Source organism: Microtus ochrogaster, chromosome 4 (assembly GCF_000317375.1).
Source record: "Microtus ochrogaster isolate Prairie Vole_2 chromosome 4, MicOch1.0, whole genome shotgun sequence".
Lineage (NCBI taxonomy): Eukaryota > Metazoa > Chordata > Mammalia > Rodentia > Cricetidae > Microtus > Microtus ochrogaster.
This window is the reverse complement of record NC_022011.1, coordinates 80,878,554-80,896,445: the sequence shown is the minus strand read 5'-3', so window position 1 is coordinate 80,896,445 and position 17,892 is coordinate 80,878,554. Positions and strand designations below refer to the sequence as shown.

Below are 17,892 nucleotides of genomic sequence, written 5' to 3'. Positions count from 1 at the left end.
ATTGAATTACAAAATCATTTTGGTTCTAAGCATCCTGGATAAAGAACCTGTAAATCTTTTCTATGCACAAAAAGATGAGTTTAGATTTGTTTCCCTTATTTCTTGATTGTATAGCCCCTGCTACTAACTCTTTGATTTTTAAACAGCCAACACCTTTCTCCTTAGTCCCGCTGATCATCATCAACTAGAAACATCTTTGCAGACTTTCAAGGGTCAATGGGACAGGACTCACACCATTCCGAACATGAGGAGGGCCAAAATGAAGAGAACTTTATACAAATCTTCCAAGCTAAAATTCCATATTTCAACCTTATACTTGAATCAAAAATGGTTTATTGCTGTTCTTTTATGCTTTGAGACAGGGTCTTATGTAGCCCAGGTTGGCTACTATACTCCAAGCTGATACTGAACTCTATAGATTGCCCTCCCTCTGCCTTTGGAATTAAGGTGTTTTATTGTTGCTGTTTTCTGTTTGTTTTTTAAGGCAAGGTTTTATTTCATAGCCCAAGTTGGCTTTAAGTTTACAGCAATTCTGCTGCAGTTCCCTGAGTGATCAGGTTACAGGTGTGAGCTACCTGCCCTGCCCTATTCTTGTTTTATATTATTCTTTTGAGGCTGAATTAGAAAAATGAGATGGACATGTGGATTCTGAGAAACTGAATTTCTCTAACAGGGAATGTAAGCAACAATTTCTCCCTACACTTAGGTTGTCTTTATCTAACATTCTGAAAAGTGGTTAGTGGAATTCAAGGGCCAGGCTTAAACATGTTCTAAGAAAAAACAAAAACAAAACATTCCTTCCACCAACATTCTGCTTCTGGCTAACCAGGAGATTCCAGGCAGGAAAAAACTGGGGTTTCAACTGTGCTACAGGGAAGAGGCCACCAGGGGCCAGCAGTGCACGAAGTGGCCTAACAGATGCCCCTTTATATTCTAGCACAGATATGAAAATATCGTTCAACGAAACAGATTCAGTGAGTCAATAGGATGGAAAAATCAGTCCAACATCTTTAGATGTATTAGGAGCTAAATGGGTTACAAATCAGGAAAAGGTTTCATTTCGATTTTGCTTGGATTTTTTATAACACAGATACACAGTGCTGGGAGATAGCTCAGTCTGGGAGGTGCTTGTTACACGACCATGCAAATCTGAGTTTGGTGCCCAGCCCCAGAGCAGACATCGGGCTTGATGGTACACCTTTAATCCCAGTGCTGGGGAAGCAGACGGAATCCCAGATTAGCCAACCAGACTAGCAGAATCAGTGAGCCCGGATCATAATGAGAGCCTATCTCAAAACACAAAGTAGGTGGCTCTTGAGAACAGCACCACTGGCTGACTTCTGGCCTCCGACTGCACATGCACATATGCAGGTACACCTGCACAACATGAACATGTGGATATATCCACATAAACACACCCACACAGAATATAGTCAATGAGAACATCAAGTCATGGAATAAGATCATATAAGAAATGGTAATTTTATAACTAGAATCAATTCTTAATATTGTATAGAAACACACACACACAAAGTTATATGTATATTTTTTGTTTTTTACAAAGAAGCTGTGATGATTTTTGGCTCAAAAGTATGATTTTTATTACAAATCCTATTTATAATCTTTAAGAAAAGTTTGGTATAGAGTATATAGGATTTATTTATCTTTTTGTTGTCATTTTGAGAGCAACCTGGCCTTAAATTTGCTATATAGCCAACACTGGCTTTGAACTCCTGCTCTTTTTGCTCTACATGCCATGTGCTGGGATTACAGATGTGTTACACCTGGCTTCTACGTTTAATATTTTTATTTGTTTCTCTCTCCTAGCCTTACCAATTAAAACATTACAGTAGTCGTTAAAAGTCATGGTAATTATCCCTGCATCAATGATGTCTCCTGACACATAAATGTAACTGTCCCATTCCCTAGCATTTCATATCCACAGTAGCACCTCGTCTAGAAGAGTCACAGGCTGGGTCTCTTGGGACAGCAGTCTAGAGAGCATTCACATTAAATGGAGTCCTTACCCTCTTATGTGCAAGAATTTAACCTAATCTTTTGACGCTAGCACACGACCTGTTATGTAAAATACTGCAGAATGTTCCATGCAGATAATAAGCTGATAGGGTGTTTCACCAAATGCTTCAAGTTACAATGATCTCACTGTCTTAATCACTTCTGTTGACAATTTCTTCTTCTTCTCCAGGGTCACAGACCATCTGGTACACATAGCAGCTGAAGACCCGGTTGGGTTTCTGTTCGATGTGCAGCACCAAGTCTCTGTCAAAGTAGACTTCATGGCTATATGTCTGTAATGAAAACACAGTCACATGGGGGTCTGCTTTTCACACAATCATCGTCACTGTTGTGTCACCAAAATATCCTAGCACCTACCCCAGGAACCTTTGTACGTACACAGATGTGGAAGAGTTGTCAAAAACGAACTTTTCACAAAAAATGGATTTTTCTGTGCATGTAGATGACTAATAGAAAATACAGACCATTTAGACACTGGAAAGAGCTGTGGACTCAGGAGCCCGGGGACCAGCTCACTGCACTCCGCTGCATGAGCACACACACACACACACACACACACATATTCACACGCTCCAGTTCCTAATGATGGAAAGGGCTGGGGCAGAAGCACGCTGTACCTTATGCATTTATGTGGGTGCTGGGGATCCAAACTTGAAAGTGCCATATTTCACAGCAACTGAACCATCTCCCCAGTCTCCTGAACCTTGTTTACTGTCACCACCTACTCAGTTCTGGGTGGTGCAGGGTCTCTACCCAATCTGCAACAGCCCCAGGACATGCACATTTTATAACATTTGTAAGAACAAGTATTTCCAAGTGCTGGAAATCCAGCTTGCTCAGATACTGCCTCTTATTAACTAGCTGTGGAAGATAATTATATTATAATTTCATTTAAAAAATGTTACCAAAAAAATTGGAAGGAAAATAAAAGACTATGTTAAGGAAATTACATGTCTCAAAACCCACAAAGTTTTATATTCGAGGGAACTGATAAAAAGATAACCCTAATGCTAAGAGAAAAAAAAGTTTAAGAAGTACTTATTTTGTCTTGCATGTTGGGCAATAACGTCTTTCCTGTTGTCATGGCACAGGTCCTGAGTGTGGACTGATACAGACATGTTCTAACAAACGGCACCTTTAAAGGAAACTTACAACTTAGTACTCCAGTGGGTATACGTACCACATCCCACGACTCCACTAGCGGGATGCTCTTGAGTAAGGTTCCGTACTCGTTACAGTGGAAATCCAAGTGAGCTTTTCCCTCGGCATCTATTTGAGTGACAGCCACTACAGACAGCAAGTCCAGCTCATCCTCATAGTCCACAATTTTGATAGTCTTGGAGACAGATGAGAGCAGGGCCAATTTCAGTTAATGAGTTAGGAATATTCCTACATTTTAAATTTATTTATTTTATCCCTTATGAAAATACAATAGCAGAAGGAACAAGTAGGTGAGAGAATCAGTAGAAATGTATCTCTATTTATATACCTGTAAAACATGGTATATACCAGATTTTCAGGTGTTAAGCAGTATCCTGTAGACTTTGGCAACAGAACCAGAAAGAACACTGGATCCCTGGGCATGGAGGCATAGGCCTTTGCGGGATGCTCAGTTCATGGGTGCTGGGACCCAAACTCATCCTTATAATTGACTAGCAAGTGCTCTTGACGGCTGAGCTGTCTCTCCAGCCCAAGAGTAGTGCCAGAGCACCCTCAACCTTATGGCTCCCAAGTGTTTTCTTTTCCCGTTGCTCCCACAGGGAATGGACCCAGGCGCTCGCACGCCATGTGAGCACTCTACTGCTGAACTGTAGTTATCGCTCGTCTTGGAGAATTGGCCTTTTAAAAGCTATTTATCTTAAAGAAAAAAGCGTCTGTGTGTGTGTGTGTGTGTGTGTGTGTGCACGCACACGTGTTAGCACACACATGGAGCTCAGAGGACAACTCTTGGAGAAGAGTTCTCTCCTGCTACCTTGTAGGAGCCAAGGACTGAATTCAGGTCACCCAGCCTGTATCAGTCTGTGCAGGGCTTCTACCTGCAGAACCCCCTTGAGAGCGAGCCAGTGAGTGCGCACCTCACAGAAACAGTAAGTTAATCGTGCTTTCAAATTATTTTGGCACCATAACTTGAGTACGAACTGTGTAGAAGATCCCAGTAAGAAAAGAGAAGGTGGGGTGACAGTGACCAAACAACAAACCGCCCGCCGGCAGGGACCGCCCTGGGCCTGGGAAGCTTTCAGCTGGACGGGAATGCCTGTTGGCTCGGCCTGCGATCATGGACTAATGAATACCTCTTGCTCCGGGTCATCATCCAGGAGGCTGAAATTTCTTTTCACCACGCGTCCAGAAGCTGTAACGGTGATTACGTTTTCGTTCTGCCGGAGAGGAAAGGAAAATCAGGACACGCTCCGTTACATGCAGTCGAAGGCAACAATCCTCAGAAATGTGGTAAAACCAGCCGTCCCTTCCCAACACCCACAGTCCGTCAGCTGACTGAGAAAATTCCAAATTTAATTTAAATCTAATTTTTAATCCTTCACTCAGTGAAAAATAATTTATTTTAATAAAGGTTTTAATTGGATAAAATGTTAGAATAGGCAAACACTAATTAGTTAAAGGTTAGACTTGCTCTTCATTCATCCCTCTGACTCTGCCTTTTCATAGCAGAGAAAAGGAAAGGTGGATTTGCTTTCAGAAACACCCCTCTTCAATCTCAGCTTATACACTGAAGGCAAAATAACAGCTACCTACAGTTAATGTATGGTATCTGGTTTTTAAAAGATTTATTCTACACCTAGTCCTAAATTTGCACAGTTATTTAGAACCTAATATTGACAATTCAGCAATAAAAAATTTGAAGAGGAAAAAAGAAGAAGAAATGAGCAAGATAAACTCAGTATAATCAACTGTCTTCAACTCCTATCTGTGAGTGGGGGTTAGACCAGCTACTCATGCAGACAAGACGAGCAGATCCTGCACAGCTGTGCTGTCTGCAGCCAGGCAGGAAAACATGCATATTACAAGTTACCTAGACAGTTCTATAGAAAGGACATAAAATATTTCTGACTTACTCTGTCTTCTCTATTGGCCCAGATGACAAAATCTTCAGAGACCTGATGCTGAGAACTATTATTTTCTACCTCACTTAGCTTCAAGACTCTGAAAAGGAATAAGAATTGTAAGAATTCAAGACTGCAGAACACCATCAAACTGCCAAAGCTGACCTCCAATGAAACTCAGCAAATGAAAATTGCAGCAGCTCACTTCTCCTCCATTGACTAGGCTGTTCTATTAATCTTATCACCGACACTCATGACCTTCCTCACACTCACATTTGTGACACAGAAAAGCGCTACTGAAATAGGTAACGCGTGGCTTGCTCAGGCCTAAACCATTTTTCAACAAGTTTACTGACGACACCATGCCACCCTCAGCTGTCCGTGCAGCAGGCCCTGCGTGTCTCACCCTAACACAGAGCAGACAGTTCCATTGCTGTGTCTGCACAGTGCACAGCTAACAACAGCACTCAGCGTTGCCAGTGATTGAGACAGGACAGCAATTAACTGGAAGGCAGAACTTTTCAAAGAGAGTAAAATCCTCACTCAACAATACCATTTTTTTAGGATTGTGTTTAAGATTTAGATTTGTAGAGATAAATGATCTCATAGGTCAAGTTGATTAATCAAGAGAAAAGAAAATAATCTGCTTCCCACCCATAGAAATCTGTTCACATCATTAAAAAGCTTCAAGATCACAATTCTCAAACCTCTACAGTCCCATATACAAAGAGAACAGCAAGGAGAAGCCACAGTGGCAGGGACAACTGAAACTTCCCATTGACAACAACAAAGAAATCAGATCATGTTTCAAACTGATAGATGATTTTGTCAATCAGTGGAAATATTCAAAGGGGATTATCTTTTAAGACATGGGGAGAAGCCAGGCTTGGCGACACCTGCTTTTTATCCTAGCACTAAGAAGGCAAAGGCAGGTAGATCTCTGTGAGTTCAAGGCCAGCCTGGTCTACATTTTAAGTTCCAGGACCACATAGAGAAACCTTATCCAAAAAAAAAAAGTTTCTGGCATGAGAGCTCTGTGTTAGTGTACAACCAGGGTGGAGTTGAGCAGCGGGAGAACAAGAATCAAACAGGAAGAAATTCCTGAGTGAGAAGACAAGACCTAAATGCTGAGGTAAGCAACAGTTAGTGGGAGTCTGGATAGAAGATGAAAACCATGAGAGAGCCGGGCGGTGGTGGCGCAGGCCTTTAATCCCAGCACTCGGGAGGCAGAGGCAGGCAGATCTCTGGGAGTTCGAGACCAGCCTGGTCTACAGAGCTAGTTCCAGGACAGGCTCCAAATCCACAGAGAAACCCTGTCTCGAAAAACCAAAAAAAAAAAAAAAAAAAAATCATGAGAGATTATAATAAAGAAGGCTGAGAAGTAGGAGAACATAGCTTGATGTCAGAGAAGCCACATGCGGGCCATTTTAAGGCAGAAAGTTGATGTGAAAGCAAACAGTACACAAACACCAGTCCAGGAGCTCAGAACAAAGGCAAACCACCACCTTTCTCTAGGGCAGGGCACCAGAGACTGGACCAGGACCTCACCCACAACAGCCAAGTGCTCTACTCTGAACTACATCTCCAGCACCCCTTCCCCATTTTTTTTTTTTTTTTTTTTTTACAAACAAGGTCTCACAAAGTTGCCTAGGCTGGGCTTGAACTTGCCATCTTCCTGCCTCGGCCTTTTGGGCAGCTGGGATTTCAGGCCTGTGCCACCTGGCTCAGTAATCATCTTTCTCACCAGTCCTACAAAATGAAGACCCATTTAGGTGTGTGCCACACTCCTATAATCCCAGGATTCAGTGCAGAGGCAGAAAGGCTATGAGTTCAAAGTCAGGCTGGGCTACAGACACTTGCAGCCAGTATGAGCTACACACCAAACCCCTAAGAATCTGCCTTAAAACAGAGCAAACAAAACTCAACAAAGAAAGGATAACCTATAATTCCCTTCCATTCATTCACATACCATCAATCAAGAAACTTATGTGCAATACTTATAGAAAATAAAGCTAAAGTATAAAAACCAGATTCTGTGGACAAGTCTCGTAGGAAATACTCTGCACAAGCAAATTTTTCATAAAATTAAAATGGCTACAAGCAAAATAAAAAAATGTCAATAAATGCACAAAAAATGCTTTTAATTTTAAAGTACTAACATAATTACTCACTTGACTTGATTTGGGCCGACATGTATAATTCTTCCAGAAGCATCAGGGTGAAAATAGATCCAGTCAGATTCTAGGGAACAACACTCCATTTCTTGGATTCCATTTTTTGCCTGAAGTTGGGAAAAAAAAAGACAGAGATTAAAAGGGTAAATAAAAATTTCAAACTTAACCGTTTCGGTGACTCCCAGGTACAGGAAAGAAACTCTAGAGCGGCTGGCTGAAGGGGGATGTGGACGATGGCTAAATGAGGACACGCAAAGTCGAGAAATTCAGAGCATCTAGAGTCAGAAGCTTTGCAGTAAGTAATAGTAACCCAAGCCACCGGCGCTTGTGCATGTGCTGTGTATTGGGGGCTGTGGGGTGCTCATCACAGCTGCACTGAATTTTAACACTCAAAGCCAATATCAACCCCATTTTATGGCTAGGAGACTGACACACAAAGAGAACAAATCGGCCCCATGTTTTGAACCTATTAAACGGCAGATCTGACTCCAAAGTCCACAAACTTTGTTCCATTACTATACCTGTGCAGCTCCCTACAGCGTCCTCCGCCCAACCCCAGCCACAGCTGCCTGTCAATCAAAAGAGCCGGTACACTCACTTAAACACGCAACCAAGCCAAGAGTCTCTGACTCAGGCCACACAATCTCCTTAAATAAGTCAAATATTAAACTCTCAAATCTGAGAAGGGAATCTAATACTGATGAGCATTTAAGACAAGAAACGAGTATTTTTATTCTAAAATATGTAGGTATACTAAAACATTTAAATAAAGAAAAAAGCCACATACTGGTGCTGCATGCCTTTAATTCTATTGCTTGGGAAGCAAAAGCAGGTGGAGCTCTGTGAGCTCAAGCCTGGGCTACATAGTGAATTCCAGGACAGCCCAGGGTACATAGTAAGATCCTGTCTCAAGAAAGCGGGGTAGTTGGGGGTGAGCACTGTATGACAAATGATCCACACGTGCTCCTATGTTTTACCTTCTACATAGCAGCACCAGGAACTAACAGCAGTCTGCGTCTAGTAATGTCTGGCCTGGGCCATTATTTATAAATGTGCTGAAATGCAAGCCTGACTACATGTTGTAGTTGTTATTGACGAGGATGTGATAGGTATGTTTAATTCTTCACCAAAGAACACAGAGTCAGCTCTTCTATAGGAACACACGCACTCTACAAGGAGTGACTGGATGAGACATTAGGCAGAGAGTGACTGGTACTGATAGCTGAACAAAGTCCCGGATGAGAGGGAGCAGTCACACCAGGACTTGCAATGGCAGGGAAATCCTTTGTAAAATGATAAAAAAGGGGTTTTCACTGGGGGAAGAAAGGGACAAGGCTGTTACATGTGACCAAGAAGTGAGAAAAATGCTCTTACAAAAGTAAACTAGAAGACGCTACTCATAGTGACCCCATGACATCAGGAGAAGGTAAGAGGACCCGAGCCTATGGCACCCTTCAGCGTGGTGGAAGGTGGAAACCTGGGACTTTAAAAGCTACTAGAGCCATAGTGACTGACTGCAAGTGTCCTGGAAGACATGGGTGTAGAATAAACTGAATCCACCTCATAAAAAGCAAATTTATCTGATAGAACCACATAAGTCAGCGATACCAGCAGAGGTGAGAGCCACAGCCTGGGTCGGGGGTAAAGGTGCTCTCTGGGCCGCCCGTCACACAAACAGGGAAGAGTCTTTGAGGAATTACACGCAAGCTGAGAAAGAAACTGTGCACCCAGCCATGTCTGGCCATGCTAGACCTCAAATGATTGAATGGAAAATCAAGAAAAAAAAATCCTATTTTGAAAGAAAATTAAGATGAATTCAGTGAGTAAACTTTTACTGTTTTGCCATGAGCCTTTTCTTCCTGTGGTGCCAGAAGCAACTTGAAGAAACCCTTGAAAAGGCACCATTTCAGTGGCAACACTGTGAGCGCCAGAACTCCATCTGGTTCTGCTCTCTTCAAAATCAACAACACATTCCACAGCAATTTCAGAGGCGGCCCTGAGGATATTCTACCAACAGTTCCCACGGTAGCATCTGAGGGATGTTTTCCACGAGAATCCCGCTGCAAGACTGTTAGAACAAAACCCTGCTCTATGTTTGGTGACACACAGCTACAGTCACAGCACCTGGGAGGCAAGGTCGGGAGTATCAGATGTTCAAAGCCAGTCTTGCCCATATAGTGAGTTTGAGGTCAGCCTGCGTTACATGAGTGTCTAGGATGGGAGGGAGAGATGGAGAACCCTTGGTACCCTAAGACCTTTCAAAAATTCATGTTTTAAAAATCTGGGTGATGGGTTGGAGAGATGGCTTAGCAGTTAAGAGCACTGGCTGCTCTTCCAGAGGTCCTAAGTTCAATTCCCAGCAACCACATGGTGGCTGACAACCATCTGTAATGACATCTGATGCCCTCTTCTGGCGTGCAGGCATACATAAAGACAGAACACCGTATATATAATAAATAAATAAATCTTAAAAAAAAAAAAGACAACTTCCCAAGAAAGGAGAAAAAACAAGTGCAGTTTTTTAAAAAAAAATCTGGGTGACAAAACAGTATTTCCTATGTTCTCTGCATTTTAAATTGTTCACAAGTGTCAGGTGTGGGAGCGCACGCCTTTAATCCCAACACTGGGATAGCAGAGGCAGGAGGATCACTGTGAGTTCCAGGCCAGCCACCGCTACATAGAGACCTTGTCTAAATGAGAAGGTAATTCCTGGACATACAGAGCTATGAGAGCAGAAAATAAAAATTTCTAATATAAATTTACTGCTAAAAAGCTGAGTCCTTGTGAATTACCAAGGAATTATCCTTTAGAGCACAGATATGGAAAACTCCTTTCTGTTTCCTCTTATTAGGGGTGATGATGTAGTGCCAAGGATGGCCGCCAATCTGAAACGCGTTCTCCAGGGAGGAGACTTCAAAGAGCGGGGATGGCGAGCCTGCAGAGATGAGCAAGAGAAATTTATGAGCTTCTCATCTTGGGAGGACTTGCACCATTCATTAACTAAGTTCAACCTTTCTTGGTACATATGCATACTTTATGAAGTTCCACTAATGAAAAATTACTATGTTCAAGGAAATAAAATACGGTCAGAAAAGAAGTCTGTCACTCAGAGGACAGGAAGCTGGTAGGAAACAAAGTGACTCTTAGCTAACTCTCTAGGCACGTATTTTAGAGGGAATGTGTGGCCTACATGAGGACAAAAAGAAAAAAAGGAGGCCCAAGGTGCTTACCACGGGGATGAGGGAGGCAAACACATAATAAAAACTGCAGCCATCCCCAAGGATCTCTGTATAACTCCAGGTTAGCCACAACGTCAACTCCCTAAACAATCGAGGAACATAATCAGGCCTCATAAATCTTCCAAAGGCAAGGAGACCTTCCATATCATAGCCTAACAGGTATACACCAGCAAATTCAACAAAAGCTGCCCTGTGTTAGGTGTCTTGTGTACAAGCAACGTTAGTCTGAATGAATGCAACCAATTTAGGACGGGTCTGCCACAACGGCGACTTTATCAGAGAGTCGACATCACTCTAGTGTTATCATCAAACAAGCTAATCTTTACAGACGTATCCAATCAGTCTCTTGGGGATGGACATCAAAGAAAACTTTGTTAGTGCTTTTTTTCTCTTCCTCTTTGATCACGGTTTTAGCAATAACACAATAGACCGACTCCAAACGCTATAAGGAAAAGGTATTGTAGTGAGGACCCAATTCTTTTTGGTGGCTACAGATCTGACTGCTCATCTATAGCCTCTAGATTTGTGCTTCTACCTGGAGAATATCTGGTTCATAAAGCCACTCGTCTTCAAGGGGTTATTCTCAGAAAGACTGTTCATGTAAGAGTTACATGTTAAAATAGAAATGTGTGTTTTGTTAGGGCTCCTCTTACTTCTGAGAGCTGCACATAAGAGAAAAACAGATAATGAAAAGTAGCTTACAAGCAATTTTGGGGAGAAAGTAACAATAGGTACAGATATAATTATATCAAATATACTTAAAGTACTTAAAAGTTTTTAAGAAAAGGAAACTATCTTTAATAAGCAAAAGTCTTTTTGAGTAAAAGAAAAATATCACTATCCCAATATAATAATAGCCAAATTCAAACGTCATGTGATAATAAACTCAGGTTTGGTCCCCAGCATTCTCGTTATAACTATCCGCAACTCTAGTTCCAGAGGATCCGGCACCTTCCTCTGGCCTCTGCTGGCTACAGACATGCACACAGTGACTTACAGACAGCAGACAAAATTTTTAAGGAGCTTTCTGAGTATGTCTATACTGAACTCAGGAGGTATTTTTGAGCTTAGGAGGTATTGCTAACTTTTCATAAAACTGCCTAATTCACTTAAAATGAATCATTTTTAAAGCATTTATTTTGGACTTCATGGAAAGCTTAACTGGTCATACTGAGCACTTTTCATGGCTTACGTAACTACCATTTGCCACTGAAGAGAACATTCTTTTCCTTTCTTGCATCTTTCACTTCTGTTTCTTGACCTATTTATTGATGATACAATGGTAAATGATGAGAGAAAAAAATTCCTGTTTTATTTTGGCTATATTAGAAAAACTTTTGGAGTTTCATCTAAAAAACATACTATTTACTGGTTAGAAGATGATGAAAATGTTCTCAGCATCATGAATGACTCTTAATGAATTAAGAATGGAGGCAAAAATACTAGGATAATATGATTTATCTACCTGACTCTTTTAACTGGACAGCAATCATCAAGCTGTCCTTGGATGCCTAAGAAAAGACCTGGACAGAGGGCTGCCGTCTCCACAGTGTGCAACAGACACCTAAACACCCTATATACTTTGCTAATTTCCTTAGGCAGATGACTCCCTAAATCATTCAATCGTATTGGTCTGTAACCGGAAATAATTTTATAGACTGTGTTTTTGAACATCATTATTCATTATTATTTTACTTTTTTTGAGACAGGATCTCATGCAGCGCAGGCTGGCTGTCAATTGCTGGTTTTTTACTAAGTTGCTGAATTTAATAAGATAGGGTGGTTGGGTGGTTTTTATTTGTTTTTGAGAGTCTGATATAGCTCAGGCTGGCCTCAAACTCACTATATAGCCAAGGATGACCTTGAACTCCTGATCCTCCTGCCTCCACCTCCCAGGTGTTGGGATTCTAGAAATGGGCCACCACCATACCTGGACCAGTTAAGTGAGTAAAATACAGAAACTGGTTTTTTTATGGTTTTCATAAAATTCATGTATAACTTTCTTTTTTATCATCCCTAGGTCTAGGATCTGTCTATCTTTAGTTGGCATCGCAATACTATTTCCTTGGAAAACACTATCCTTAGAAATAGGTAGACTTAACAAAATTAAAAAACCTTAAATTGGCAGGGTCAGTGGTGGCGCACGCCTTTAATCCTAGCACTCAGAAGGCAGAGGCAGGTGGATCTCTGAGTTCGAAGCCAGCCTGGTCTACAAGAGCGAGTTAGAGGACAAGTGGGTTCTAAAGCTAAAGAGAAACCTTGTCTCAAAAAACCAAAACCAAACCAAAACAAAACTTTATGTTGTAAGAACTATGATGCTATGAACCGCTGCAACCCATCATTTTCCAGGCAGGAGGCTCAGCATCCTCGGGCCTTCACTGCAGTAACAGAGGACAGCACTGTGCTGACGATTACTCAGCAGGAGGGTGACATGCTGTACGGAAGTGAAATGAGTCAGTGCACAGTCAGAGAGAGAAGGGTGCGCTTGCAGCGCACAACTATTCACGCGAGCACTTACTTTCTTAAGTTGAAAAGATCTGTATAGCAGCCATACCTGTGATCTTAACATTACAAGGAATGCCAAAAGGAGCCTCTCCTACAGTCCCAGTAGTCCCGCCCTGACTGCATGCACACCCTACGTCAAGTTTCTGTTGCATGAACTAAAAACAAAACAAAACAAAAATGGTGGCTTTAGAGCCTATTTAAGAAGAAATAAAATTTACATGTACATGGCAGAGAAAATGTCTTTATTCAAGGGCCTTTCTGTTTATCTCCCCACCCCTCTTGCAAAGGTTATTGTGCCTTTTCATATTTCTATAATAACTTTTATAATTTAAAATTATATGAGCACCTGACTCACTAAAAACAACAACAAAACAAACAACAACAGAAAACTTCAGTGCAAGCCTCATCCTGAGTGTGTTATGTCCAACTGTAGTTTTCTCTACCTGCTCAAGGATGGCTTGGAAGCTATACAGTCTGACCAGTCCCGAGCTGTACATCACAATCAGTATTCCATGTGACAAGGTAGCATCTGTGACATTCGCGAAAACCTAAGGAGAAAGGCAGAGGTCACCTAAGAAAGGCCAATAATCCTCTGAGTTATCAAAATGTTTGCTTCCTGCTGTATATTCTGGTCATTGTTGCTGCCTCACATTAAAACTCAATTAAAACTTAGCAGCGTGAAGCTAGAGTGTTATTAGAGGCATGCAGCTCATCCCAGATACCCAGGCTGGAGCATCAATGGAAGCAGGGCTCAGAAGGATGTGTCAACATCCGTTTGCTGTATAGCTTTGTCAATACAAAGTAATTAAAATTCTACTTTTCGTGGAACAGTGGTATACAGTGAGGCCATGTAATTTTAAAGGAGTATTTATTGGGTATATCCAATAGAGACTCATTGTTTACACTAAGATGTTCTTCACAAAGACAAAAAATCTATAGCTGCTTAATAGCAAGAAGATTGGATCTTGGGAAGTAATTACAAGAGAAATGGCCAGCTACAGATCCATGTATGTTTGTGTGCTGTGGGTATAGTGCACGCATGTGTGAACGTGCATAAACCATGTTCCTGTGTGCAGTACAAGAGGATAACACTGGGTGTCCTGTTCTACCGTTCTCCACTTTATTCCCTCAAGACAGGGTCTCTCTCACCGCATCCAGAGCTTTCCACCTTTGCAGCCAGGGGAACCGCTCTTGTGCAGTGCTAGGGTTGCGGGCACACATGGCCATGCCTGGGCTTCATGTGGGTGCTGGGGATCTAAACTCATGTTCTCATAGTTATACAGCAAGCACTGTTACCTACCAAGTCACCTCTCTTAGTTCCCAGCTCCAGATTTTTGGCACTATTAAGTTCTTGAATTTCTATTCGAGGTTTCATTTCTCAACTGCTTAAAAAGCAAAACCATAAAGATCAAACCCTACAGACTTTTACCAAGAGTAAGGTTTTGTCTTATTGTTCCCTAAAATTTCTGTTCTTGAATCTTGTGATGATTTTCTCTACAGCTCTGAGAAAGGGCATGATTCCGTGCCTTTTTTAATATTCAACAAAAAGCAAGGTAGGCAAATATTTATAGTACTGAAAGCATTATAGAGAAAATAAAAATCCCTTTGACTCCTTTCAAGGACGATTACTCAGTGAAGATGTTCCATGGTAATAAGTAGCTTAAGTCTGACTGTTCAAGAGCCTCACCCCTGTATACTTTTAACATAGATAAGTGAAAGCTGTGCTGTAATCCCAAGTTAGAATCATCAAAACCAAATCCCTCAAGAGACTGGATATACTAGAAATAAACAGGAACAGCTTTGACTTTGCTAGTCTTTTTGTGTTTTTCCTGTTGTAGAATATAATGCACATATTACTCAATCCACAAGCATAAAGAAAACAATGAAGTTACAAGTTAGGCTTTTTGTCATTTTCTTAGAAAGATAATTATGGTTTGCTTTGAATTGGGTAGTTCTTAGCTTTTCAATTCCCTGGTTCTACACTTTAAAAGAAGTACTTTGGTAATTCAAACATCTGAAAGTTAGTAAACGGCTGCTCAGCTTCCAATAGAACACGCTGTCTGTCACAATGCCCTAAAATACTTAAAAGTGCCTAGCACAAAATAAACTATAGGTGACACTAATATTATTCTTTAGTTTATGCAATTCAGTATAAGCTAATATACTAGAAAACGTTAGACAGTTAGCTTGTCTGCTAGTGATACTAACAGAGACTCAGATCTTGTCTCCTACAATATTCCAGCATCTAAACACTAGTAGGAGAATTTCCAAAATAGCTTTTCACAAAGTGAATTTTTTTTCTTTTTCTTTTCTTTTCTTTTTTTTTTTTGAGACAGGGTTTCTCTGTAGCTTTGGGTCCTGTCCTAGAACTAGTTTTTATAGAGCACGCTGGCCTCGAACTCACAGAGATCCGCCTGCCTCTGCCCTCTAAATGCTGAGATTAAAGGCATGTACCACCACTGCCTGGCTACAAAGTGAAAAATTTTAAAAAGAAAATAGACTATTGACTCTTACTTTCCTCTCATTTATTCCACAAATCAAGACAAATGGGAAGACAATAAAAACCCAGGCTGCGTTAGAAAATTTATACATTCCATTCCAAGTCTTGTTATGTAATATAAAGCAAGCTTTAGACCTGCACCTTGTAATTAAAACGAGACATTTTGTTGAAGCTTAATGATCACTTTAACAAGCTCTGACATATTCTCTTTGAAAAGTCCCTTAGGCATTTCATGATTTTATAAACTAGCCGTTTGTTAATGACCACAGGATTTCAACACTAATAACACTAGCCATCTGAGCAGCACAGAAACATGCCGGAAGCTTAGGCTTCTTCCCAAGACAAATGTTTACATTGTGATATGTAAAAAGACAGATCAGTAAACATTTCACAGACAGGAGAACATTCCTATCAAAACATCTAACAAATAAATGAAGATATTCCACTTAATTGTCAATAAAATATTACACTTAAGTAACTACAGTGTGGCTCTGCACAATTTTGATCCCAGCACTTGGGAGGCAGAAGCTGGTGGATCTCTGAGCTCAAAGCTAGCCTGGTCTACAGAGTGAGATCCTGAATACATTAAAATTTTTTCTTACCTTTTTGTTGATCTCTAGAATCCCTACAAGTGAAAAGGGCAGAACCCGGAACACTGCAAGGTATAACAAAACAGACTGCTGAGTACCTGCCTAAAAGAAAAGAATAAAATTATAGGTAGCTCTCCAAAGTACTTCAGAAAACAATTATCTTCATAAGTTCAAAATATCCATCTGTCCTTGTATAGTTTCAAAGACAAAAGTTTTCATGAATTGAGAATATCCATCTATTTAGATAATAAACCAAACATACTTAAAAATGTTCACTAGTTCTCCAGCTCCTCACACACACAAATTCTTAAACATAAAACTCTACAAAAGGAAACATAAGCATTTCTTACCATCAGAATACAGTGCATTTGCACTGCAAACTGGAGTTCTAACAATGACAATAACAAAAAGCATGATGTGGAACTGGTCCTGTCATTCAAAGTACTTGTACTGGTTGGTATGACTCTACTGAAGACAGACATTACATCAATAAAAGTTTGAATGATTTATCAACTTGGAGAAGAGAGTTCCTTTATCTTGAAAAACAAGCTCCTGGGGCTGGAGAGATGGCTCAATGGTTAAGAGCCAGGTTCAATTCCCAGCACCGACATGGCAGCTTACAACTGCCTGTAATTCTAGTTCCGGGGGATCCGACAGGGTTTCTCTGTAGCTTTGGAGCCTGTCCTGGAAGACCACCCTGTAGACCAGGGTGGCCTTGAACTCTTAAAGATCCGCCAGTCTACCTCCTGAGTGCTGGGATTAAAGGTGTGTGCCACCACCGCCCTGCCTGACACCCTCCTCTGACCTTCTTGGACATTGCTCCCGCGTAGTACACAAACATGCATGTAGGCAAAACACCCATTCCATACATATAAAAAAATAATTTAAAAGAAAAGAAAGATAGGCTTCCAACAATTATTTCCATTATAAAATGCAAAATAATCTATTTACTTCTCTAGTTAAGAATTCAAGGGAGTATCTTCAGTTTGGGGGCAGCACAGCTGTCAGTCCCCCCGCCCCATCCCCCCCAGTAAAATTCTGCTTAAGCAGAAATAAGGTTTGAGCACCAAGACTATTAAGCAAAACCACAGGAAATAAAAAGTAAAGGCACAAATAAATACAAAATCAGAGTGTGGTGTTTAAAGCCCCAGAGACCTTCCCTTTAAAGAAACATACTTTTACTAAGCTAAGATCTGTGCTCCTAAAACCTAAAGCCAGGTTTTATTTATATATATATATATATATATATATACATAGATACATACATACATACATATATACATACCATGGGCATATGTGCAGAGTTAGACTGAAGCCCTGGCTTTTACAGAGGGACATTAGACCTGGCTCTTCTAGAATTCTCATGAAATGTTGCATTCCTTTGTTCCAGTATTTAACTTTTATGAACTTTCCTTTACCAAAGCAGAGAGCTACACAATGCATGTGAACAGCAGCAAGAGACAGCAACCCTTTCTCAGGCTGGCCACCTCGATAACACGAGAAAAAGGCCAAGGAGACCCCGATATGAGGTATGTCGTTGTGCTATTAATATGACTGAGCAAGATATAGGAAGTATTTATAAATAGCCATCATTAGAGGAAGTTTAGGTCTGGTGAAACGGTCCAGTGGTGAGGTGTTTGATCCCTGGAACCCAGAGGGTGGACGAGGAGAACTGACTCCTGCAAACATCCTGTCCTCCACTACCTGTGCACCGTGACATGTGCTCCTCCACTACCTGTGCACCGTGACATGTGCTCCTCCACTACCTGTGCACCGTGACATGTGCTC

At 41.1% G+C, this 17,892-nt stretch overlaps 1 protein-coding gene across 3 annotated transcripts in view; it reads right to left on the bottom strand.

Moving 5' to 3' along the window:
- Positions 1-1,586: 1,586 nt before the first annotated feature.
- Positions 1,587-17,892, bottom strand: part of Dcaf17 (DDB1 and CUL4 associated factor 17) — a 26,788-nt gene continuing 10,482 nt past the window's right edge. Inside the window, exons 6-14 of one of the 3 annotated variants that reach the window (XM_005346547.3) lie at positions 16,117-16,206; positions 13,458-13,562; positions 13,064-13,169; positions 10,063-10,205; positions 7,268-7,377; positions 5,109-5,196; positions 4,329-4,412; positions 3,218-3,373; positions 1,587-2,309 (exon numbers count right to left, since the gene is read on the bottom strand). In XM_005346547.3, the coding sequence (XP_005346604.1) occupies positions 2,169-2,309; positions 3,218-3,373; positions 4,329-4,412; positions 5,109-5,196; positions 7,268-7,377; positions 10,063-10,205; positions 13,064-13,169; positions 13,458-13,562; positions 16,117-16,206 (1,023 nt within the window). In that variant the 3' untranslated portion in view covers positions 1,587-2,168. Of the gene's footprint in view, positions 2,310-3,217; positions 3,374-4,328; positions 4,413-5,108; positions 5,197-7,267; positions 7,378-10,062; positions 10,206-13,063; positions 13,170-13,457; positions 13,563-16,116; positions 16,207-17,892 lie in introns of those variants that run through there. The other 2 variants (XM_026778819.1, XM_026778820.1) reach the window with 2 other exon arrangements.